Source organism: Colletotrichum tamarilloi, assembly GCF_030869305.1.
Source record: "Colletotrichum tamarilloi strain Tom-12 chromosome Unknown Scaffold_26.1, whole genome shotgun sequence".
NCBI lineage: Eukaryota > Fungi > Ascomycota > Sordariomycetes > Glomerellales > Glomerellaceae > Colletotrichum > Colletotrichum tamarilloi.
In genome coordinates this window covers 140996-163057 of record NW_026849409.1, presented here as the reverse complement: position 1 = coordinate 163057, position 22062 = coordinate 140996, and the positions used below count along the sequence as shown (strand labels likewise).

The following is a 22062-nucleotide window of genomic DNA, read 5'->3' as shown; positions in this document are numbered from 1 at the left end:
AGGCAAATGGAAGGGTCCATCTGGTGTTTGTCCAGCTCTGACTTGAACTTCTTGAATATGTTTGAATATTGTGAAATCTCTTTTGGTATTTTGTACATTGTAATAGTACACGTCTTGATATGTCTTATGGTGTCTAATAGTCGTACACCACAACAAGGGCAAAAGTACCCTTCCGCTCTGAATCCCTTCCACAGCGCCCATCCATGCGTCTTCCACTCATATCATCTTCCAAACTCAAGACCTCCAATTTAAGAAACAGTAGCCTTCTTGGGCTTCATCGTACCGTACTTGGACCGGGAAGTAGCACGGTTGGCCACACCTCCGAGATCGAGGGCGCCACGGACGAGATGGTACCGCACACCGGGACAATCCTGACTGCGGCCGCCGCGGACGAGAACGACGCTGTGCTGCTGGATGTTGTGGCCCTCGCCGGGGACGTAGGCGGTGACGTGGCGACCGTTGGAGAGGCGGACACGAGCGGTCTTGCGCTGGCCAGAGTTGGGCTTCTTGGGGCGGGTGATGCCGACCTTGAGGCAGACGCCCTTGAGGGCGGGAGCGTTGATCTCGGACAGGGCGGGGGAGACGGCGTGACGGGCGCGCTTGCCCTTCTTGTGGCAGCCCTGTGAGGTTGGGAGAATTAGTTAAGTGTATCGTGTAGAGAGGGAGGCAGGGAGGGAGGACGAACTCTCAGGACCTGCATGATGGTGGCATTTTGTACGGGCGTCGAGGAGAAGGATCGGATCAGGGGGGTGGTGATGGTGCTCGCCGTTGGTGTGAGTATGGAGGCGGCGCGAGGGAAGGCCGCTGGCCTCATCGCCGGGGCGAAAAGGGATCTGAGGAGTGTGCTGGCCATGTCGGGCAAATGGTGTCGAGTGTATTCGGCGTCCAATTGCTGTCGTCACGATCTAGAAGCTATCGTCGCGACTGGGCACCTAGGTGTGCATTCGAATCCCTGGAAGCTGGATTTTTTGCTTACCTAAGGCGCTTGGCTATCGCAAGGGGTTGAACTTGAATGATAATCGACGCCTCAGGCCAGAGGAGCGAGTTCCGTCCCCCGGACCCACTTCCGTCCTTTTGCAACTCGGACCACGGACGGCATCGGCTTAGGTGACTCGCACTGGGCGGCTTTAGAGGTGCATCACATGCCCGTTGGAAGAATTCAGGTCCTGACGTAAGCGACTCTAGCGTCACCATGTCACCCGTAGAACCCCAAGAAACCCCCCCCTGGCATGTCGCCCATCTGGGTGCTACGCCGTCGGCTTTCCCCCAGACTTGGAGCAAAACTGGGGACTCTGGGACAGTGTTGGCCCCCCAGTGTCCCCCCCGCTGCGGGATGGATATCCTCGGCTGAAGCGGGCGCTGTGTCTGTTCGCCAGCCGCCAGGTACCGTGGCTCCGAATGGCTTTGAGGTTCACGGTCTAGGGCGCACCGCATGTTTGACTTAATTTGTGTGGCCTACTCTACTCTACCTACACAATACTCCTGACTTGCTCTCCTGTCTACGATTAATCTCATCTTATCGTCTCACCCTTTATTTCGGGAAACCGTTCAACGCCAATTGACCGTTCCCGTCCGGGCGTTTGCCTTCTCTCTCTTAGCTAGCTCACCGCACGGCCGAGCGAGACCATAAGTAGCCGAGGAGTTCCCACGATCCCCAGATCTTCCCGTACCTCCGGAGTTCTTCTTACCCTATTTTCTCTTTGCTGTTGCCGACTTGCTTGAGTGATCTCGAGACTATATACACATCACATCGTATACCATGTCGTCGATTTCTAGGGCCGTTCGCCCTGCTTTGAGAGGAAGCCGTGGTGTTGCTACCCTTGCGAGGGTGAGGACTTGCACACCGGGCAGAGCGCTCTCGCCACTCCAGCAGTAAGTACTCAGTCTTTCCGCAGACTCTAGCCATGATACTGAAACATTCCCCTTCCAGGACCGCAAGACCCCTTTCTACCACCCAGCGCCGCCGTAATGCCGACCACTTTGACATCGCCGACATCCCCCCGACGCCCATCACCCACCTCTCCGAGGTCGAGGCCGCGATGCAGGAGGCGGTGAGCAAGTTCGCCAACGACGTGATCGCGCCCAAGGTGCGCGAGATGGACGAGGCGGAGAACATGGACCCGGCCATCGTGGAGCAGCTGTTCGAGCAGGGGCTCATGGGCGTCGAGATCCCCGAGGAGTACGGCGGCGCAGGCATGAACTTCACGAGCGCCATCATCGGCATCGAGGAGCTCGCGCGCGTCGACCCCAGCGTCAGCGTCCTCGTCGACGTGCACAACACCCTCGTCAACACGGCCATCATCAAGTGGGGCAGCAGCCAGCTCAAGAAGCGCTTTCTGCCCAAGCTCGCCACCAGCACCGTCGGCAGCTTCTGTCTGAGCGAGCCTGTTAGTGGTTCTGATGCGTTTGCGCTGGCGACCAAGGCGACCAAGACGGAGAGCGGGTACAAGATTAGCGGTTCCAAGATGTGGATTACCAACTCCAAGGAGGCCGACTTTTTCATCGTGTTTGCCAACCTGGACCCGTCCAAGGGGTACAAGGGCATCACGGCGTTCATTGTCGAGAAGGATGCCAAGGGGTTCTCTATCGCTAAGAAGGAGAAGAAGCTGGGTATCAAGGCCAGCAGCACGTGCGTCATCAACTTTGACGACGTCGAGATCCCCAAGGAGAACCTCCTGGGCGAGGAGGGCGCCGGTTACAAGTACGCCATTGGTCTCTTGAACGAGGGACGTATCGGTATCGCGGCTCAGATGACTGGTCTCGCTCTCGGTTCCTGGGAGAACGCCGTCAGGTAAGACCCCCCTCCCCCCTGGGTTATTCCTCTCTCTTTGTAAAATTTCAGACTAACCCCCTTTTCAAGATACGTCTGGAACGACCGCAAGCAGTTCGGCCAGCTCGTCGGCGAGTTCCAGGGCATGCAGCACCAGATCGCGCAGTCCTACACCGAGATCGCCGCCGCCCGCGCGCTGGTCTACAACGCGGCGCGCAAGAAGGAGGCGGGCGAGAACTTTGTCATGGACGCCGCCATGGCCAAGCTGTACGCCAGCCAGGTCGCCGGCCGCGTCAGCGGTCTCGCCATCGAGTGGATGGGCGGCATGGGTTTCGTCCGCGACGGCCCCGCCGAGAAGTTTTGGCGCGACAGCAAGATCGGCGCCATCTACGAGGGCACGAGCAACATCCAGCTCAACACTATCGCCAAGCTGTTGCAGAAGGAGTATACCGCATAGAGAGGGCGGTAGACGCGTTTTGAGAGAATGGCGAAGAAAGAAGGTATCAAAGTTGCAAAGCTTTTCCCTTGGGAGTCGTGTAGGTTACTAGATGGCGTCTTTTGTTAGTAAAAGCGACACGATTCGGTGTTGGGGCGCATTGCCTCGCGAATGATGATTCGTTAGATGCTATATGAAACCTCATGTGAAAAGTCCCCAGGGCCTCATTGCGAAGATGCGCCGCCTGCGTGATTCGAGTCTTGGCATACCGCGATGCCTCTACCCGCTTCGTAGGACTTTGAGCCGCCTTAATAACTTCATGGCGTCAACCTTGAGGGGGATTTTCGACAGGTGCTCTGAGTCGACCAGTGCTATTGATGGTTGGTATCTGTGGCCTGATCATGATAATGGCCAGAGGGCATTGTCAAGTGGAAGTAACTTGAGTCACGTTCGGCAAGATGCTAGTCTGCCAAGGGCTTCTGCTCCAGGCTGGTGAGGTAGGGCCTATATCGGGTAGCGTCTGGCAGATCGAGTTGCAAATTCCTACCAACGAAGATGCAAGCTGGCATGATGTCATCCTAGGGACATACTCATCACACAAGAACCACAGTGTGCAGAGTCTAGGCGACTACGAATTTCATAGTCTGCATTTCATACCTCGTACTTCATACTCCAAATCGATGCGGAACCAACTTTAGGCAATTCCTTTGGCAGGAGTCATTTCATGAAGTTCAAACCAAATCGCTAGATGAAATGAATCGCCGACCTTTTGTGGAAGCTAGGAGTCGTTGACGTTGACATATTTCATTCATCCCATTTTAGGCGTCCAATGTGTAAGTGCCGCGTTGTCCTGCATGAGCTCAACAGCACCTTACACGCTTCGCATCAAACTTCAGACCAGAACACAGACGCCAATTAACAATACACAGACCAAGGGGAATTTGACTGGAATGTGATTCGAGGAAGGCATTTACGAAAAATACCCGAACCACTACGCGATGACATGTCCGAGCGGTCATGATTGGCTTCGTCGCATCTCGATGATCTGAATAGCGACGATGAGAGGCATGAGCGAGAGAAAGTTGATCGGCTTGAGCCGCAACCTTCCAAGCCATTACTGATCCGAGGTCGGGATAGAGATACGGATACAGTAGCGGATTACAATATCCCACCTCCTCGCTCGGTAGGTTTCTCTGGCATTGCGCGGACCGGGTGGGTTGGGGGCCACCTTGGACGGCGGCCGCGGAGCGAGGGTGGGTCGAAACGGTCCCGCGACGTCAAGCCCTCGAAGTTGGCGGGTTGGAATTACGTGTTCTCCCACCCCCTCGGATAAGTCATAGTGGTTGTTGTCACTTGTGTTTCCATGGCTGGCATTAACCTCTTGAGTATGCATTTGGCGGCTCAATGTGCTCCAGTGTGCTTGGTTCAGCTGAGCCGCGTGTAGTGGTTGACAGTGAGTGAGCTGCTTGGTTGGTAAGTTTGTTTCAGGTAAGCGTTACAGATGACATGCTGAGCCGTGGTTTGGAAGTTCCGTTGATCTTGTTTATGATTGGGACGAGAACGATAGGATGAGAGGTGACTTTTGAGGAAGTAACAGGCGGTGACCCGGATTCGGGGTTGATGGGCTAGCTATCCACATTTTCCTCGTCCGGAAGAGGTAGGTCAACTGTTGTCAGTTCGTATTCAGAAAAAGGGGACCCGCGTGTTTGATTATTTATCGAAGTTCGTCGGAGGTGTGGGTGAGAGATGGTGTGTGTGCGTGTGTGTGGAATCTGGGGGAAGATTTGTGGTGTTAGTGCCTGGAGTAGAGGGCTGAGGACTTGGCCGTCGGTGTGGCGCGGCGTTGGGCCGGAAAGGCCGGCCGGCAGCTGTGTGGTGGCGGGAGGGGCATTTTGGCGAGACCTCTCCGGCAGAGGTGTCAGCCGGGAGGCTAAGTCGGCCGGTGGTAAAAACCCCCAAATCGCGAGGTGGGCGGTGGTGTATAGAGCTCTGTGGCGATGGCGTTGGCGAGGAGGCCTCTTGGATTGAGGAATCTGTCAGATGCTTGAGACGTTTGCTGGTGGTGGAGAAGAGCATGACGGGCATCTCTGGTGTATACTGAGAGGTAGAATGGTGAATATGGAACATTGGCATGTGCTCGGTATCGTTCATGGGATTATCGGCTTTTAGAAGCAACTTGGATGAATCCTGCGTAGTCAGCGTGAACCTGGGATCATGCGTCCCATTGTACTTACTGTACGAAAAGTAAATAAAACAGACTACCTAGAGCAGGGCTAGACGTAGAGACGGAAGACGGGAGACCTAGGGCTGCATCATCAGATCATGGCAAGGTGACGGGCAGCGCGTGTGTGAAGTGTGATTTGTGCGTGGTGGTCGTGATGGGGGATCGGGCGATGATGCAGCTGCTGCAAGCCCGGCGACTGCGAGGATGGGCCGTGTTGGGAAAACTGGGCCGATAAACTCCCCGAGACTTGGAGATGGTGGTACAGGTACCGTCCGCTTTATACAATGCCATACAGTATCCGTGCCTCCATAAAGCAAGATTAGTGCTTCAGCTGGGCGGTAGAACCTTATCAACACTGACTGCCAGGCAATGTGTATAAGTGACCATGACGTTGCGTCTCCTTGATGTATGGCCCATCGGCGAGAAACTGGGCTCATTGGAGTTCGTCTGGAGAGACAGACAAGAGTGTGGTGAAGTGTATGTGATGAGAGAGAGGTACTGTGTGGATATATCCGAGAGTGGGTGTACAAAGGTACATTGTCCATTGTATCATCAGCTTAAAGTGACAAGAGCGAGTCTGAACCCGGGAAAGCAAAATGATTGGCGCAGAGCAGAAATGAATCTTCACCACGGTGAAACATTACGGTACGGTGTACCTAGGAAAAAAGTCCTACTACGGTATCAGGCCAAAGTTTAACCCCCTTGTCAGGTATCTTCGCCCGTGCTTTTCGAGATTACATCAGCAGCATTACTTTCGAGATTCTTGTGCACGTCGAACACAAATTTGGCCATTGAGAGTCACTGCTCTACCCTGGCCAGACCCACGCTACCTGGTAGGGAGTTTAAACTTACCCCTATAGACCAAGTAGGAAAGCCTTGGAGCCCCACGTCCGATCCAGGACTTTTTGCAGGTCGCTAGCTCTACGAGTTTTTGTCTTCCCCTCTGTGAATCTGCAGGGCGCCGCCACAAGTTGTTGAATTGTTTCATTGCCTGCCGACTATTTGGCTGGTGACACCGAGATGCCTGAGATAGGACGAATAGAAGGCGGCCGGTGTGGAAGAAACGGAACAGTCCAGCTGAGCTTTGCTGCCCTATGCGCCCATCTTCCCTGCTTTGCAAGTTGCGAGTGAGCTCGCCAGCCAGTGCGGCCTTTTCATTATCGCCTGGAATACGACATCAAACTTGTGCCATCCTAGAGCAGCTGGCCCTGATTCTAGCCTCTAGGTACATAGGTATGCAGTTGCAGGTAGGCTGTAGCAGTGTAGGCAGGTATCCGCGCTGGCCTTACCTTACGGATACTGGGCATGGATACCCGCATGGGAGAGGGGCAAACCTGGTAAGCGCACCCGCAACGAGTGTTGTTGGGCATCAGAGGAAATGGAGATGATGAGACGCCGATGGATCCCCCCGAGGATGGTCGAAATAACATTGCGGATATCTTTGATGATCTTTTGGCCTTAGCTACTGACCCTCGGACCTGTGGGATTGCAGTGGCACGAGTGGTAAATGATGGGAATATGAGGGCAGGCAAAGTAAGGTGCCTTAATTGCAATAATCGTCTGAATGTACCTTGTTTTTAGCTCGCCTGCCATCTTCACATCGAGTTACAGAGTTGCCTCGTCCGTGCCGGGTGCTTTCGTAACACCCCTCCATCACGGCAGGAAGCACCTCAGGCAAGGCAGGACTCGCTGAGGTCGTCCCCCTCCCTCCCCTCCAAAAGAGGTACGTACCCAATACCTCAGGTAAGGTACCTTACCTAAGGTACCTTAGGTAGGTAAGGTAGCAGTAGGTATTTCCCAATTCCCGTGCACTCAGAGCGGGCAGCCCAAAGGCAGGCCGCAGCTCGGGGATTCAGGACTTGAAGTGAAGGTCGAGGAATACTTTGTTTTGCAAGTATCTTTTCGACCTGACGACACACAAAAAATACATCATTTCCGGTACCCCGTCCTCTCCCGCTGCCCACCGTCTCCTCGTCCTCCCTCACCCACCTCCACTCTGCCCGCCTGCGCACTGGCGGCCGCGAGAGAAAGAGAGAGAGCGACCCCTCCCGAGAAACCCCCCGTCTTTGCGTCCCGTCCTGCTCCAAAACCCACTGACGACATCCTTCACCAACAGCCCAACCTGCGAAAAAACAACACCACCTCACGACTCGAGGGCTGGCTGCACCCACCGATCTTCTGTCGTGACAGTTCCGACAGACCGATCCTCCCGCCGTGCCAACCTACCCCGAGCCCCTCCGGCGCCGAATCTCCGGTATTCATCCATACGCATACTTCGCTACTGAACCTCGTACCCATCTCTTACCTACCTACCTCGCTCTCGATCACCCTCATCCTCTCTCCTCGTGTCGTATCCTATCAATACCATACCTCGCACCCACTACCTCGCCCACCACCTGCGCGATATTGCGGTGACCACAACAGAGCGGGCGAGAGAATCTGCGTACACTACACCTGAACGCATCAGTCCCTCAACTAGGGCTCTTCTTGAAATCTCAAGTAGCTTCAAAGCTCATTCTTTTCCCCTCCAACCAAAAAAATATCAACATCAACACAACACATAGTTCCCGCGCGTGGAGTCGCGCAACCCCACCGTCACAATGAACGACGAAGATGCCATCCAAAATATCCTCAAAAAGATTGAGCGCGAAAAGGCTCTCCTCAACGCCGCCAATGCTATGAGAGCCCAGACAAACAACGAGGCCGTGCGATCACGACTCGATTCCCAGATGCGCGATGGTCGTCGAAACCTGCAATTCTTCGAAGAGAAGCTTCGCGAGGCACAGCTGCGTCGGGGTATGGACAACATGTCCATGGGATCCCCCTCCGGTGACGGTAGACCTCTGAGCGGCGACGTTGAGGATGCGCCCGCCCCTCCCCCCAAGGATGCGAATGCCTGGGCAGAGCGTGGCGGTTATGGTGCCGGGAGCGCAACGTCGGGCGGCAATGTCCAGTACAGCCAGATTGGCGGCCACGCCGACCTGATGCCTCCCCGCCATCCTTATGCCAATCCAGGCCCCTCTTCCTCCATCCCTAAGCCGCGCCCCAACTTCACCAAGCTTGGTGCGCATTACCCCCGAAACCTTTTCAACGAACTTGAGTTGCTGATTGTCCGCTGCAGATCTTATCAAATATGATACCCCCTATCTCGGCCCTCGTATTCAGCTCATGCTGTCGCAGATTCAGTTCAAGCTCAACGTGGAGGAGCAGTATCTCAAGGGAATCGAGAAGATGGTTCAGCTATACGGCATGGAAGGAGATCGCAAGAGCAAGGCTGATGCTGCCGCTAGAAGAGTTGAGAGCAAGCAGAAAATTCTTTTGTTGAAGCAGGCTATGAAGCGCTACGAGGAGTTGCACATCGACATGGATACATCTGATGCCCAGGATGGTACGTTTTGGAGCTTTTATGCTCGCGGAAAGCTGTCTCGTCGGACTGCTCCTGCTAACACTTCCTAGATGACTCTATCAATATGCCTAATCTCCGCAAGCCCCTCTCTGGCCAGCTCACCATTCGTGTCGGACAAATCAAGGACGTTGATCACGCATCCATGAGTCGCTTTAGCCGAGGACCCGAGACTTTCATCGCCGTCAAGGTCGAAGACAACGTCGTCGCCCGCACGAGAGTGACCAGAACCGACAAGTGGGAAGCCGAGTACCATACTCTTGAAGTCGACAAGGCGAACGAAATCGAACTTACAGTGTATGATAAGCCTGGCGAGCATGCCATTCCTATTGCCATGCTCTGGGTCAGAATCTCCGACATCGCCGAGGAAATGAGAAGAAAGAGGATCGAAGCAGAGATCAACAGCTCTGGGTGGGTGTCGGCCGACCGTATGGGTGCTCCGCCGGCGCAATTCCCAATGAACCCTCAACAGCAGCAGCAGTCAATGGGTGGTCCTCCCCCCTCTCCTGGCGTTGGAGGACAACAAGGTCAACAAGGACAGCCTCCCATGGCGAACCCTCCGATCGCTCAGCAGCCCATCGACGGCTGGTTCAACCTCGAGCCTGCTGGTCAGATTCAACTATCCTTGGGTTTCCTCAAGCAAAACAACGCTCGCCGCCCCGTCAACTTGCAAGGTCTCGGCCGTGTGGGTGCTGTTCGTCAGCGCAAGGAGGAGGTTCACGAGATGTACGGACACAAGTTTGTCCAACACCAGTTCTACAACATCATGCGCTGCGCTCTTTGCGGAGACTTCCTCAAATATTCGACAGGCATGCAGTGCGAGGACTGCAAGTACACTTGCCACACTAAATGTTACTCTAGCGTTGTCACCAAATGTATCAGTAAGAGTAACGCTGAAACTGATCCGGACGAAGAGAAGATCAATCACCGCATCCCCCACAGATTCCAGGCCTTCTCAAACATGACAGCCAACTGGTGTTGCCACTGCGGTTACATTTTGCCTTTTGGCAAGAAGAACTGCAGGAAATGTGCGGGTAAGTTTGCGAGAAGTACCAAACGGGCAAACTAAAGACAAAGCTGACTTTTGAATAGAATGTGGCCTCACAGCACACGCGGCATGCGTACACCTTGTTCCTGACTTCTGTGGAATGTCCATGGCCGTGGCGAACCAGATTTTGGAGGGTATCAAGTCTACTAGAATGATCTCCAAGAATAAGACTTCCACGTCTTTGAGCGATCGGACACTGCGGCAGAAGCCGACAAGCCCAACTAGCACTATCGGCTCTCCTCATAGTGGAGGCCAGCCGTATGCTGGAGGGTCACCGGAGGCAACTGAGGCTGCCAAGTTGATGTACCAACAGCAGCAGCAGCAGTCTCCGCCTGGCCAGCGACCAATGCACCCTGATCGCACTTCTTCAAGCACGGCAGCGGCGGCGGCAGCGACGGCGGCGATGAGCGGATCAATGGCTTCACAGCAAAAGCCTCAGTCTCAGGACTACTCAAGTTACGGTGGACGGCCTGGTTACCCGGCTCAGGCAGAACAACCAGACTCGTATAACAGCGGCGGACCCAAGTACAACCCGGCAGACTACGCGCAAGTCAACCAGCAAGCTGGATACGGCCAACATCCTCATGCGCAACAGCAACAACAGCAGCGACCTGTTCAGCAGCAGCCGCCGCAGCAGCAACAGCCTCCCCCTCAGCAGTACCAGCAGCCTCCCCAACAGCAAATGTACCAGCAGTCGCCCGTCTCCTCGCCTAAGCTGCAGGAGCCACCTCAAATCTCACCCATTGCATCAACTGGGGGTGTTCCTAGCTCTGGCGCTGGACGTAAGCCGTTGCCTTCCGCCACCGATCCTGGAACTGGTCAACGTATCGGCCTCGACCATTTCAACTTCCTGGCTGTGCTTGGCAAGGGTAACTTCGGAAAGGTCATGCTTGCGGAAACGAAGCGATCCAAGAGGCTTTATGCTATCAAGGTGTTGAAGAAGGAGTTCATCATTGAGAATGACGAAGTGGAGAGCATTCGCTCCGAGAAGAGAGTATTCCTTATCGCCAACCGGGAGAGGCACCCATTCTTGACAAACCTTCACGCATGTTTCCAGACTGAGACCCGTGTGTACTTCGTTATGGAGTACATTAGCGGTGGTGATCTCATGCTGCACATTCAGCGAGGCCAGTTTGGCACTAAGCGAGCGCAGTACGTAACCCCTCGTCCATTTTCGCCAAGACATTGACTGACCAAATCCTAGGTTCTACGCCGCCGAGGTTTGCTTGGCGCTCAAGTACTTCCACGAGAACGGTGTCATCTACCGTGATCTGAAGCTTGACAACATCCTTTTGACCTTGGACGGACACATCAAGATTGCTGATTACGGTCTTTGCAAGGAAGACATGTGGTTCGGCTCGACTACTAGCACCTTCTGCGGCACTCCAGAGTTTATGGCACCCGAGGTATATTGATTCACCTTTCTTTACAAGACTCCCGCTGACTGTTGGTCCAGATCTTACTCGACAAGAAGTACGGCCGTGCCGTTGATTGGTGGGCATTTGGTGTCTTGATATACCAGATGCTTCTCCAGCAATCACCCTTCCGAGGAGAGGACGAGGACGAAATTTACGATGCCATTCTTGCTGACGAGCCTCTGTACCCCATCCACATGCCCAGAGACTCCGTATCGATCCTTCAGAAGCTCCTGACCAGAGAGCCCGACCAGCGTCTTGGAAGCGGTCCCACGGACGCGCAGGAGATCATGAACCAACCGTTCTTTAGGAACATCAACTGGGATGATATCTACCACAAGCGCGTTGCGCCGCCTTTCATGCCGCAGATTAAGAGCGCGACCGATACCAGCAACTTCGATTCTGAGTTCACAAGCGTTACACCTGTCCTGACCCCTGTCCAATCAGGTATGTATATCTTCGTTGTCATCACGGATATATCAGCAGCTAACCAGACTATAGTCTTGTCGCAAGCCATGCAAGAAGAGTTCCGTGGTTTCTCTTACACTGCCGACTTTGACTAGAGTCATGATGGAAACTAGATTGAAAATGAGCCCTGGATGTTGCTGGATCCTTTCAGTGACGTCTTCGATGAGGGTGAGAAGGAGGGAGAATGCCGAGCGGGTACAGCGTGGATAAGCGCCAGCTCTATGTGTGCCATATAGGCATGTCCAGCACGAGCGATGCTTGTTGATGCTGCGTGAAGACGCTGCGCGTCGTCGGGGGTTGTGACGATAAACCGCAGGCGGAAAAAACGAAGTGACGGGCGAACACGATATATGAAGCAAAAAGTAGTATGGCCCCGACTGTTCACCAGTGAACATTGGAAAAAGGGGCCAAGTCGGCGGAACCGTGACTAGAGGTATATCAGCGAGGTTTTGCGCCACCCCTGCCGCAGCTTCTTTAATAGACGGAACATTCAGCGGATGACAAGATTGCTCGCCCCGTGTGTCCTGAGGATCGATGTGGTTGTTTTTTGTGCCAATATCGAAGAGGATGTTTCCCCCATGCTCTCTCTATATGGTATCATATTGTACAGATGTATTTACAATCACGTTCTAGTGGTGATGTGATGTTCATTCTCTCTTCATGTCCTCCTCACCAGCAGCAATGCCAGAGCTGCCGCGAACGTCGCCCCAGCGGCAGCGCCCTCGAGAACCAAGACGGACGCATCGCGCATGCGGAGATCGATGCGGCGCTCGCTGTACAAATCGGCGATTTTCGCCTTTAGGAGCTCCGGGTCGGCGAGGAGCTCGCGCCATGATTCGCGCCATGATTTCGCCTCGGGGACTTGCGTCTCCAAGACCTCGAGCGCACTCGCGACCTCGCGCTCCATCTCGTGCTGGACGGCCGGCTCCTCGACCTTGGCTGCCAGAAGCTCCTCTGCTTCCTCTACTGATGTGGGTTCCGCCGCGGCCAGTGGCGTCTCTTCCTCAACTGCCACAACGGGTGTTGTCGTCGCCGCCGTTGTGGACGCCATGTACGCGGCTACATCATCAGCCGTGGCGGCATCCTCGTACGCCTCCCTCTGCGCCAACGCGGCCTTGAGCCCCGCCAGCTCGGCCGTCACGCCCTCGAGCACGGCTTTCTCTTCTTCGACGACGCCGCGTACCAGACGTCTGCGCTTCCACGGCTCCGCGACGAATTGTAAGACGATGAAGAGGAGCACGTTGACGCCCATCAGGCCCCATGTTCCCCAGGTCGACGCGCGCCGGATGCGGTCGGACCAGATCTGTTCCTCGTGGTAACGCTTCAAGATCCCCGCGTTGAGCTGCTGGCCCAGAGCTTGCTCTGCGTGTTCTGCGTCGGTCAAGGCTTCGGACGCGGCGGCGACTTCTTGTTCGAGGGAGTGGTCTTGGCGGTAGAGCTGGGTGAAGCGTTCGAGGTCGGTGGGCGACCACATTTCCTTGCGCGCGAGGAGGGTTGTGACTTCGCGCTGGGTTGTCGCGCGTTTGGCGTTTGTGGTTTTGTAGGTTGTCCGGGCGGTGCGGACGAGGTCTTGGGCCTGGGCGAGGCGGGTTTCGAGGAGGGCGTTTTGGCGTTTGATTTCTTCGATGGGGGCGTAGCCGGTCAGGGTGTTTAGGGTTGTCGAGGCGGTTAGGAGGCGGGTTTGGGCTGTGTCCATTAGGTGGGAGAGTTTTTCGGAGAGGGCTGGGGGGAGGGCGGTGTAGATTTTTGTTGCAGTGTCTGGGAGGGGGTCGTCGGGGGATTGGTTTTTGGGGGTGTCGGGTTTGGGTGAGGAGGAGGAGGAGGAGGAGCTCGTGGTGGTGTCATTGTCTGGTGTCGAGGACGAGGACGAAGATGAGTCGGGAGCTGTGGAGGAGCTTGAAGTGGCTGCATCCGAGCTCTGGGTTGGCGGGTCGCTGCTCGTCGTCGAGGAAGTCGAGGTCGGAGGAGCTTGCTTTGGCTCTTCCTTCGGCGGCGGGGGGGCGAAGATCGGTGGCAGATCCGAGTAGAACCGTCGAGAGGGGGACGGCGACGACGACGACAATGTGAGGTTATGGCGCGGAGTTGGCGGAGCCGCGAGGGTCCTCCATCGTGAGAGGTGTGCCGTTCCGAGGCGGGCGTGGACTAGGCGCGACGCCGGCCTGGCGATGGAGTGCATCCTCTCCCGTTGAAGGTTTGTCGGAATACGACGATGGTGGACAGAGTAAGCCGAGCTTCTCTGTTCCTTTCCTCGACGGTGAAAGAAAGGACGGGAGAGAAAGCGGCCCAATTGGCGGGTTTGGGGGATGGGCCGAGGGTGGTTCAGAACGCACGGGGAAGCCGGGTCGGCGGACGGAGGACGGGAGGGATTTTGGAGAGAGGTTCAAAAGTTTGGACGAGGAGTAAGGTAAGGCAAGGTGGTTAGCTGCGGTCTTCTGGGGCGGAGCGAGTGGGCTTTTTCGGGGCTGGACTCGGCATCGTGTTGAGCGCACCGGGCGGGTCTGGCGCTGGTTTTCTGCCGGGAGAGGTTCAATTGGGGGTTTGGAGATGTTTCACCGCCTGCCGTTCAGGATGTAGAGGCTCCCGTCGGGCCGGTGCCGGGGTTGAAGGTGTGGAAAGTGGGGCGGTAGAAGGGCGAAGAAGACTGACGGCCCGGCATGTCTACCGAGCCGATTTGCACTGCTTTTGACTGAGGATCTGTTTAGCAATAGACTCATGACGAGTAACTTTTCAAATTGGCTTGGAATCAGCCTTTCATTTGACATAATTCGAGTTGACCATCATGATAGTCTAAGTGTTAGTCGAAGAACTCGTTTACATGACCTTGGCCGGTTTCTACGAAGAAGGCTCGTTGCTTCATGTTTGGTTTAGTACTTTGTAGATAAGCCTCGAGATAAAAGTGCAAGGCAAAGAAGAGTATTGAGATGAGATTGGGCGAGCTTTGACTACAAGTCCGGTCTTTCTACTACTTTTTCTTACTCTTTTTTTACTGGACAATATCTGCCATTTAGCTCATTGACTAGAAATCATGCCTTATTCTGAAAGTATCCTTGAGGTTTCTGCACCACCCGCACGTGTCGTTACCCGCAACTAAGAATGGCCCTCGACTTGGAGACTAGCCCACCAAGTACTCGCCTACCTATAACGCACTGAAGCAACTGCTACATTTACCCGGGCAGAGGCCGCTAGAGATGCGCTGTAAGGCCAACCAATTGCAAAGCAATCTGCGCTCTCAGGGTCCATTGGTCGCGCGCTGACTCGTTGCAAGGCTCCGCCAAAGCGACAGTCGGATAAGAGGGGCGGATGTCGTCACTGGAGCGGGACTAATGGTAGATTTTCCCTCTTACTCGGGCAAGTTTACTAGACAGTGGAAAGTATTACCTAGTGTTGGGAACTTGGGAAGAGTCTTACTCGCTGTATTCTAGCTTGCTTCAAGGATGGACCATATTGGTAGTAAGAAAGACCAATAGGTACAGGCAGTAGGAGGCGCGGAGTATCTCGATTCGAAGCCTCCGGCTGGATATGTACCGTGCTGTTCCACGTTGAGCATTGATGGATTTTTCTCAATCTGCATGTAAGGTACTCGCGCATGCAAGGATCTGTAAACTGAACTAAATCTGTTGGTAATCCTCCGAGCCTTTTGGTTTTACCCCTCCCCCTCCATCCAAATTTCCAGTTCCTCAAACCCTCCAAGACAGGAACACACACACACACACACACTTCTCGCCCACCCACGCACCCTACTGAGAAGCATTCACTTGTATTCTCACCATCCTTCCAAGAATCGCACTCTTCGACATTTGTCTACTACACCGACACATTCAAGACCATCAAAATGGGCTCCCACGTCAGCGAAACCCCGGCCTTGGCCACGAACCCAAACTTCATCTTCTTCACCGACTTTGACGGCACAATCACCCTCGAAGACTCCAACGACTTCCTCACAGACAACGTGGGATACGGCTACGAGAACCGCCGCGCGGGCAACGTTCTCGTCCTCGAGGGCAAGAAGCACTTCCGCGACAGCTTCCAGGAGATGATGGACTCGGTCAAGCTCCCCTTTGACCAGTGCATCGAGTACCTCAAGAAGAACGTCAAGCTCGACCCCGTCTTCAAGGAGTTCTACACCTGGTGCCGCGCCAATAACGTCCCCGTCGTGATTATCTCCGGCGGCATGCGGCCTATTATCCGCGCGCTGCTCGTGCAGTGGCTCGGCGAGGAGGAAGTCGATGGGCATATCCAGATTGTGAGCAACCAGGTTGCGCCGCGCGAGGGCAAGGCGAGTATCAACGAGGAAGGAGGGTGGCAGATTGTCTACCATGACGACAGCATCCATGGACACGACAAGTCGATTGAGCTGCGCAAGTACTCGTCGCTGCCCGAGCGGCCCGTCATGTTTTATGCTGGTGATGGTGTCTCTGATTTGTCTGCTGCGCGCGAGACGGATTTGTTGTTTGCCAAGCGCGATAAAGGTGAGACTCATTTTACCCCGCCCCCGCCATCGTTCATTCTGTTTGTTGCGACATCGGCTCTTCATGGGACGTCACTGACAGGATTGATAGATCTCGTCGCCTACTGCGAAAAGGAGGGCATCTCCTTTGTCACCTTTAACGACTTCTCCGATATCCTGTCCACGGTTAAGCAGATTGTTGAGGGCAAGCTCAGCGTCAAGGACGCCGCGCGGGGACGTATCCACTAGATAACGAACGAAACACGGAACGAGGGACCTAGAAAGGAAGAGAACAGAGGCGGTATAGATACCAATAAAGCGAGGATGGGAGAACAGGGATTTTCCTTTTCTGATATTAGATATAGACATAGACTGGGTCTACGGGATATACAACGAGCAATACTACACTGTTGCGATTGATTCTGTTTTACATGTGTACAGCTTTTATGACATTGACGCGATGCCAGTATAGTTTAAAGATCCCCAATCCGGATTCTGTTCATACTCATACTCATCCAGTCCATGATTTTAACGCCAATTTCCAAAGTACTTGGAAGCCTGGGATCTTTCCTGCCATCCCAGCCATATAATTGGTGGTATATGGCCAGACACTCTTAGTTTTTGGTCGTTGGGATCTACCCCATTTACCACGACTTCTGTGAAGCATTCATACGCTCCTCTTCCTGTCATGCGGCACACCATACCACGAAGCCATCATCAAGGCAAACAGCCCAATCGCAATCGGATGCAATACCCAAGGCCCAGCAGCCTGCGCAACCATACCCGTGGTAAACGGCGCCACCGCACCCCCGGAGCTTCCAAACGCACTAATCACCCCCATCCCATTCACCCTCTCCGTCCTCGTCATCCCTCTCATAAACACGGCCGCCGCACACGGGTAAATCGGCCCCAGCAACAATCCGACAATCGCGACCGACACGGCGGGGCCGACGACGTTGGGCACCAGCCACACGAGCAGCTGGAAGACCGCCGCGCCGACGGTGGCGAGGAACACGAACAGCTTCTCGCCGACGCGGTGGGCCGGGTGCGAGAGGCAGAGCCGGCCGATGGTGATGCCCGCCCAGAAGCCGGCCGTGACGTAGCCCACGGATTCCGGGTCGCCGTTGCGCGTCGCGATGAGGAAGGAGATGACCCAGCCCGAGATGGAGACCTCGGCGCCCTGGTAGGCGAAGACGAAGAGGGCGCCCAGGAGGACGATGCGAATTTTGAGGGCGGTGAACATGCTAAGGAGCTGTGAGGAGGACGAATTCGCTGCTGCTGCTGCGGCCTCGGCGGCGGGCGTAGGTTGGGCGCCGCCGGCGGGGAGGTCCCGCTCGTAGTGCCAGAACGTGTAGGTCGAGAACACGCCGTTGAAGATGGCAAGGCCGAGGGGGATAAAGTAATACGTGCTCCACCGCGCCTTCGCAGCCGTGACGAGCGCGGTGGCAATCAAAGGTCCGACGGTGCCGCCGGCCCCGTAGGCGCCGTGCATGAAACCCAGGGCGGTGGTGGCGTTGCGGAGGGAGCCGCAGAAGACGTTGTTGACGGCGAGGGTGATGGACATGCCGAAGCCGATGAGGAAGAAGGAGACGACGACGACAGGGAAGGGGGCCTGGGCGAGGATGGGCGCGTAGGCGATTGTGATGATGGATTGGGCGAGGGCGAGGAGGCGGGCGCGGCCGAGCTTGAGGCGTAGGGATTCGAGGAAGACTGCGCCGAAGATGAAGCCGAAGGCGTTGCCTATGAAGATTAGGGACACGATTGCGTAGCCAATGTCGTAGTGTCTGGTGTGGTGTTAGTCTGTCGTTCTCACGGACTCGCTGGGCGTGCTTAGGTATGGGGGACTCACTTCTCCATGTAGGGAATCAAGGCACCCGGCGCGCTGTCGTTGAGCCCGTTGCCAAAATTCATGAGGCACGACGCGGCCATGCGGTAACGGTTCATGTGCGGGTCTGTGATGCTCTGCAGGACGTCAAAGGCCGTCGGCGTCGAGGGCCGGCTCATCTCGATATCGCTTCCGGAGCCAGGTGTCCGGGACGGCGATTGTGCCCGGGAAGGGCCGGCGCTGCCCCGCGGTGTCCCGGCCCTGCTCTTGTTGTTGTAGTTGGCTGCGGTGGTGTCGATGCGGGCGAGCTCAATGGAGGAGCCGTCACGGTGGTGTGGTGCGCCCGGGTAGGTTCGCGGGACGGCCTTGGCGGGGGCGGCGGGGAGGAGGGGAGGGTGGGCGTCAAGGTCGCGGGATTCGACCTCGACGAGGGTCTTGAACATTGAGGCCTCCATGTTTGGGATCTAGGAGGGAGGGACTTGTCGATATTGGATTCAGGGTTCTGGCGGGAACACGCTGGCCAAGACCTTGGTTGAGGGGAGTGAGAGTGGAAAGTTGACAATGTGGAAGGGTGTAAAGGTTCAAGTATCTGTGGGAGGAGCTAGAAAGATAAGTGAGTCACCAAGGTACCTCAGTCAGGTAGTGAAAGCTTTTACAAATACGGCAGGTAATCCGGTTAAAAGGCTAACGGGCCACCTGAGGAGGTAGCAAAAGTGTACAGTAATGGAAAATCTCACGATAGTAGCAGCCACCGTGGATCCTTGACAGAACTGTTCAACTTTCCAAGAGCGTCATGGCGTGTAAGGTGTGCGAGCCTCCCCGACCCTTTCACCTTGCGGGTCGGAGGGGTTCATTATCTCAAGCCTATGAACAAGAAGCATATGCAGGGTTCAGATAGTCCTGCATGCTTCCCCACCTGGCTTTGAAAGAAAAGACGGGAAGAAAATCCTTCAAGGCTCGTGAGAGGAAAGCAGATGGGGTCCCGGTCTTGTGGACTTGCAGCCTGTGTACTCTGGCCGGCGAGCTGGAGTTGGTCTAGCCTCCTTGATGGCATTCGATAAATATCCCCGGTTGGAAACGCAGACATGTGGGGGACGGGCCGATTGCGATTGGGGATGGATTCGAGACGGTGTGAAAGCAGACGGGCTGCTGCAGCGATACGAATGCAAGACTTGTTGGTGACGACGACTGTTCTCTATCCACTTGAAAACATTGAGTCCGTATCATGAGCGAGCTGTTGTGTCACGAGCAATGATTGATCAGCGTCAGTGGCTAGAGCAAGGTGAGCACTAGGTATGGGAGGTTGGGGAGGGAAGGAAAATGGTTTCCAGATTCTAGTCTCGACTGATCGCGGGTCGCGGACCCGAGACCGCGTGGGAAAACGCAAGTTAGCGCAGCCAGGTGGTCGGTGTTCCAGTCCCCGGGGCGCGGAGAAGCTCCGCCGGCAGAAGCTCGGGTCGTTTGCGCCGGTTGAAGATGCCGGTGTTTTGCCATGCCTATACCCCGTAGCCCTTCTGATGCCTGGAGTGATACCAAATACATTGATTACATTTTCTTAAGTCTCAATGACTTAGTATTGTCTAGTTGGATGTTTCAATTCGTTTCCAAGTCTGGTGGTTGGATTGACTTGATTCTTCTTCATGGCTCTTGAGAGGAAGAACCTGAGCTTTCAAGTGCCCGGAGTACGTACTCCACAAAGTAAACATCACCCCGCCTCCATCCTCCAAAAAAAACAATCCCTAGACGGAAAAATTACCCCACTATTGTCACTCACCACCAGAAAAGAAAAAAAAGTTCCCTGATCCCATCATCTTGCTCAATCTCGAACATCGTGCCAGCCAGCCATAAACCCAATGGGCAAACCAAAGCGCTCCGCCCTTCAGGCGGCTGAAGACACTCTGACCCCTCCGGCAACCTTGGAAAAGAACCAGGCCATCGTGCGCGTCGTCAAGGCCGAGGGCAACAACCTCTATGCCTGCGAGCTGCCCAACAAGAAGGACTTTATCCTCAAGCTCGCCCAACGTTTCCGCAACACGATATGGATCAAGCGCGGCGGCTTCGTCTTGGCCGAGAGATACGAGGAGAACGACGGGCGTGTCATGGGCGAAATCATCAACGTCGTCCGCGACGAGAAGGCCTGGCGCAAGCAAGCTTACTGGTGAGCTTTTCCACACTATTCGCAGATGTACGTGCGTCTTCACTTCGGTTGCTGACTGACGAAATGCCAGGCCCAAGGAGTTTGTCAAGACCAACACGTACGAAGACAGCGACGAAGAAGAGTCCAATGTGGGCAAGATGCCGCCATCCGATTCCGAGGACGACTACTGATGCGAAATGCGACTTTTTACATGACTTGAATGTTTGCCCCTGTTCAAGCACCACCACCACTGCCACCGCATCACCGCTTCTTCGACTCCGGCTTTTCGGCCGGCGCACCTTCATCCGCCGTGCCGAGCCACGTAGCCGCCACGGTGACCGCCATCACGCCAACGACAACCTCCGAACTCAAGTCCGTGCTGGGGTAGACGTTCCACGCCCACTCCTGCGCCGCCCAGAGGATATACACCACGTAAAAGGGGAGACCGCTGCGCCAGAGGAGGTACGGAGTCGACCAGGCTAGATAGGCGTAGAACTGGTAATGGAGAGACCTGGCAAAGAGGAGGCCCATGACGTTGGCCGAGAGGATCGTGGTTAGGATGTAGCGCGGCGTCACCCGGCTGGCCACCTGGGCCTCCTCCAGCGCCGAGAAGGGGGACTTGCCCCGCAGCATCGCCGGGAGGAGGGACGACAAGGGTCTCTGCGTGGGTGTGAGCCACCGCGTCAAGGCGAAGACGAGCAGGGCCGTCGCGTGGAGTCCTAGTAGTGCAATTGAAAAGGGCTTGCTGAGGAAGGTCTCCTCGCCCACGAAGCGCCAATTGACCGTCCACTTGAAGAAGAATTGCCGTGACAGCTCAAATGCACGACCGAGGTACCCCTTGGCGTTGTTCGAGACAAAGGGGATCCCAATGACGATTTGCACCTGTGCCATGAGCCATGCCGCGCGAAGACTTCCACCGAAGCCGCGTCCGAGGAAGAGCACGATTCCCACGGCGGGGAGGACGAGTAGCAGTGACATTTTGATTCCCAAGCCCCAGCTGTATAGGATCGCGCCCGGTGTCCATAGTCGCTTCTGGAAGAAGAAGATTGCGAGCCAGAGGAAGAGGGTCGCGAAGCAGTCGTTGAAGCAGCGCAGAACAAAGACGCTGTGGAGGCGCTTCGAGAGGATCAGGAGCGGGAAGATGTAGGGCGGGACCTGGTGGCGGGAGAGAATCGTCAGCATTCAATTGTCTAGCTACCCGTAGTTCTGGAGCAGAAGCAGATGGCGTACCTTTGCTTGCCAGTAGCAGGCCATTACAACGGCAAGAGTCGCCAGGTATAGGATTGCAAACAGCTGCTGGGCCAGGAAGATGTCCTTGCCCTCGTCGGTGAGGTAGTATAGGCCCGTGTATGTGTACACGTGGGCGGCAGGGTATACGAGAGGTCCGGTGCCGCCTTTGATCTTGGTATAGTCGCGTTCGCCCGATACATATTGGGAGACCTGTTCCATGTAGGCTACCCAGTCAATTTCGGTATCTACAATGCCACAATCAGTACTCTGTCACTTTCTTTCTGGAGTTGTTCGCCGCTCACAGGGGATCTTCCAGATGATGAGCCCACAGAGGACGGCATCCAGCGCAAGAAGGACGGGTGGTATGGCTTTGGAGAGTGCGTGACGGCCATTGGCAACATCCAGCACAAAGCGAGACGCTTGCACGTAAATCGGGGGCGCTGGTTCGGCCATGGTGAGGCTTCACGGGCTGAATTGCGCAGGCTCGGAAAGCTTGGTGATGCACAGGGGAGCTTCTGAAAGCTGTCGCGAACGGCAGGTGGAGGTTGCACTCGTGGCTGCAGGGTCCAAGTTGCACGGTGCCGCCTTTGCCATCTTGGGGACAGGTCACACTGTGGTGTAAGAAGCAACTATTGTCAGATGGCTTTGGTTTGTCAATG

General features: G+C 55.4%; 9 protein-coding genes across 9 annotated transcripts; 4 read left to right on the top strand and 5 right to left on the bottom strand.

Annotated features, from left to right (window-relative positions):
* Positions 1-248: 248 nt before the first annotated feature.
* On the bottom strand, positions 249-853 carry CTAM01_07905 (ribosomal protein S12; the record flags this gene model as incomplete). The annotated part of the gene is made up of 2 exons (XM_060523926.1): positions 249-620; positions 686-853. 2 exons carry the CDS (start codon positions 851-853, stop codon positions 249-251), a joined length of 540 nt encoding a protein of 179 aa, XP_060381381.1.
* Positions 854-1759: 906 nt separating this feature from the next.
* On the top strand, positions 1760-3227 carry CTAM01_07904 (acyl-CoA dehydrogenase; the record flags this gene model as incomplete). The annotated part of the gene is made up of 3 exons (XM_060523925.1): positions 1760-1872; positions 1931-2791; positions 2861-3227. The coding sequence occupies 3 exons, from the start codon at positions 1760-1762 to the stop codon at positions 3225-3227; spliced, it is 1341 nt and encodes a 446-aa protein (XP_060381380.1).
* Positions 3228-4916: 1689 nt separating this feature from the next.
* CTAM01_07903 (uncharacterized protein) lies at positions 4917-5357 on the bottom strand (the record flags this gene model as incomplete). The annotated part of the gene is made up of 1 exon (XM_060523924.1): positions 4917-5357. The coding sequence occupies one exon, from the start codon at positions 5355-5357 to the stop codon at positions 4917-4919; it is 441 nt and encodes a 146-aa protein (XP_060381379.1).
* Positions 5358-8030: 2673 nt separating this feature from the next.
* CTAM01_07902 (calcium-independent protein kinase C) lies at positions 8031-11070 on the top strand (the record flags this gene model as incomplete). The annotated part of the gene is made up of 4 exons (XM_060523923.1): positions 8031-8493; positions 8552-8818; positions 8887-9867; positions 9926-11070. The coding sequence occupies 4 exons, from the start codon at positions 8031-8033 to the stop codon at positions 11068-11070; spliced, it is 2856 nt and encodes a 951-aa protein (XP_060381378.1).
* A 1352-nt stretch (positions 11071-12422) lies between these two features.
* CTAM01_07901 (She9/Mdm33 family protein) lies at positions 12423-13940 on the bottom strand (the record flags this gene model as incomplete). The annotated part of the gene is made up of 1 exon (XM_060523922.1): positions 12423-13940. The coding sequence occupies one exon, from the start codon at positions 13938-13940 to the stop codon at positions 12423-12425; it is 1518 nt and encodes a 505-aa protein (XP_060381377.1).
* Positions 13941-15596: 1656 nt separating this feature from the next.
* On the top strand, positions 15597-16460 carry CTAM01_07900 (2,3-diketo-5-methylthio-1-phosphopentane phosphatase; the record flags this gene model as incomplete). Its single annotated transcript, XM_060523921.1, has 1 exon — positions 15597-16460. The coding sequence occupies one exon, from the start codon at positions 15597-15599 to the stop codon at positions 16458-16460; it is 864 nt and encodes a 287-aa protein (XP_060381376.1).
* A 418-nt stretch (positions 16461-16878) lies between these two features.
* On the bottom strand, positions 16879-18491 carry CTAM01_07899 (major facilitator superfamily transporter; the record flags this gene model as incomplete). Its single annotated transcript, XM_060523920.1, has 2 exons — positions 16879-17995; positions 18061-18491. 2 exons carry the CDS (start codon positions 18489-18491, stop codon positions 16879-16881), a joined length of 1548 nt encoding a protein of 515 aa, XP_060381375.1.
* A 1398-nt stretch (positions 18492-19889) lies between these two features.
* CTAM01_07898 (translation initiation factor 1A/IF-1) lies at positions 19890-20364 on the top strand (the record flags this gene model as incomplete). The annotated part of the gene is made up of 2 exons (XM_060523919.1): positions 19890-20194; positions 20265-20364. The coding sequence occupies 2 exons, from the start codon at positions 19890-19892 to the stop codon at positions 20362-20364; spliced, it is 405 nt and encodes a 134-aa protein (XP_060381374.1).
* A 70-nt stretch (positions 20365-20434) lies between these two features.
* CTAM01_07897 (uncharacterized protein) lies at positions 20435-21856 on the bottom strand (the record flags this gene model as incomplete). The annotated part of the gene is made up of 3 exons (XM_060523918.1): positions 20435-21328; positions 21404-21648; positions 21706-21856. The coding sequence occupies 3 exons, from the start codon at positions 21854-21856 to the stop codon at positions 20435-20437; spliced, it is 1290 nt and encodes a 429-aa protein (XP_060381373.1).
* Between the last annotated feature and the right edge of the window lie 206 nt (positions 21857-22062).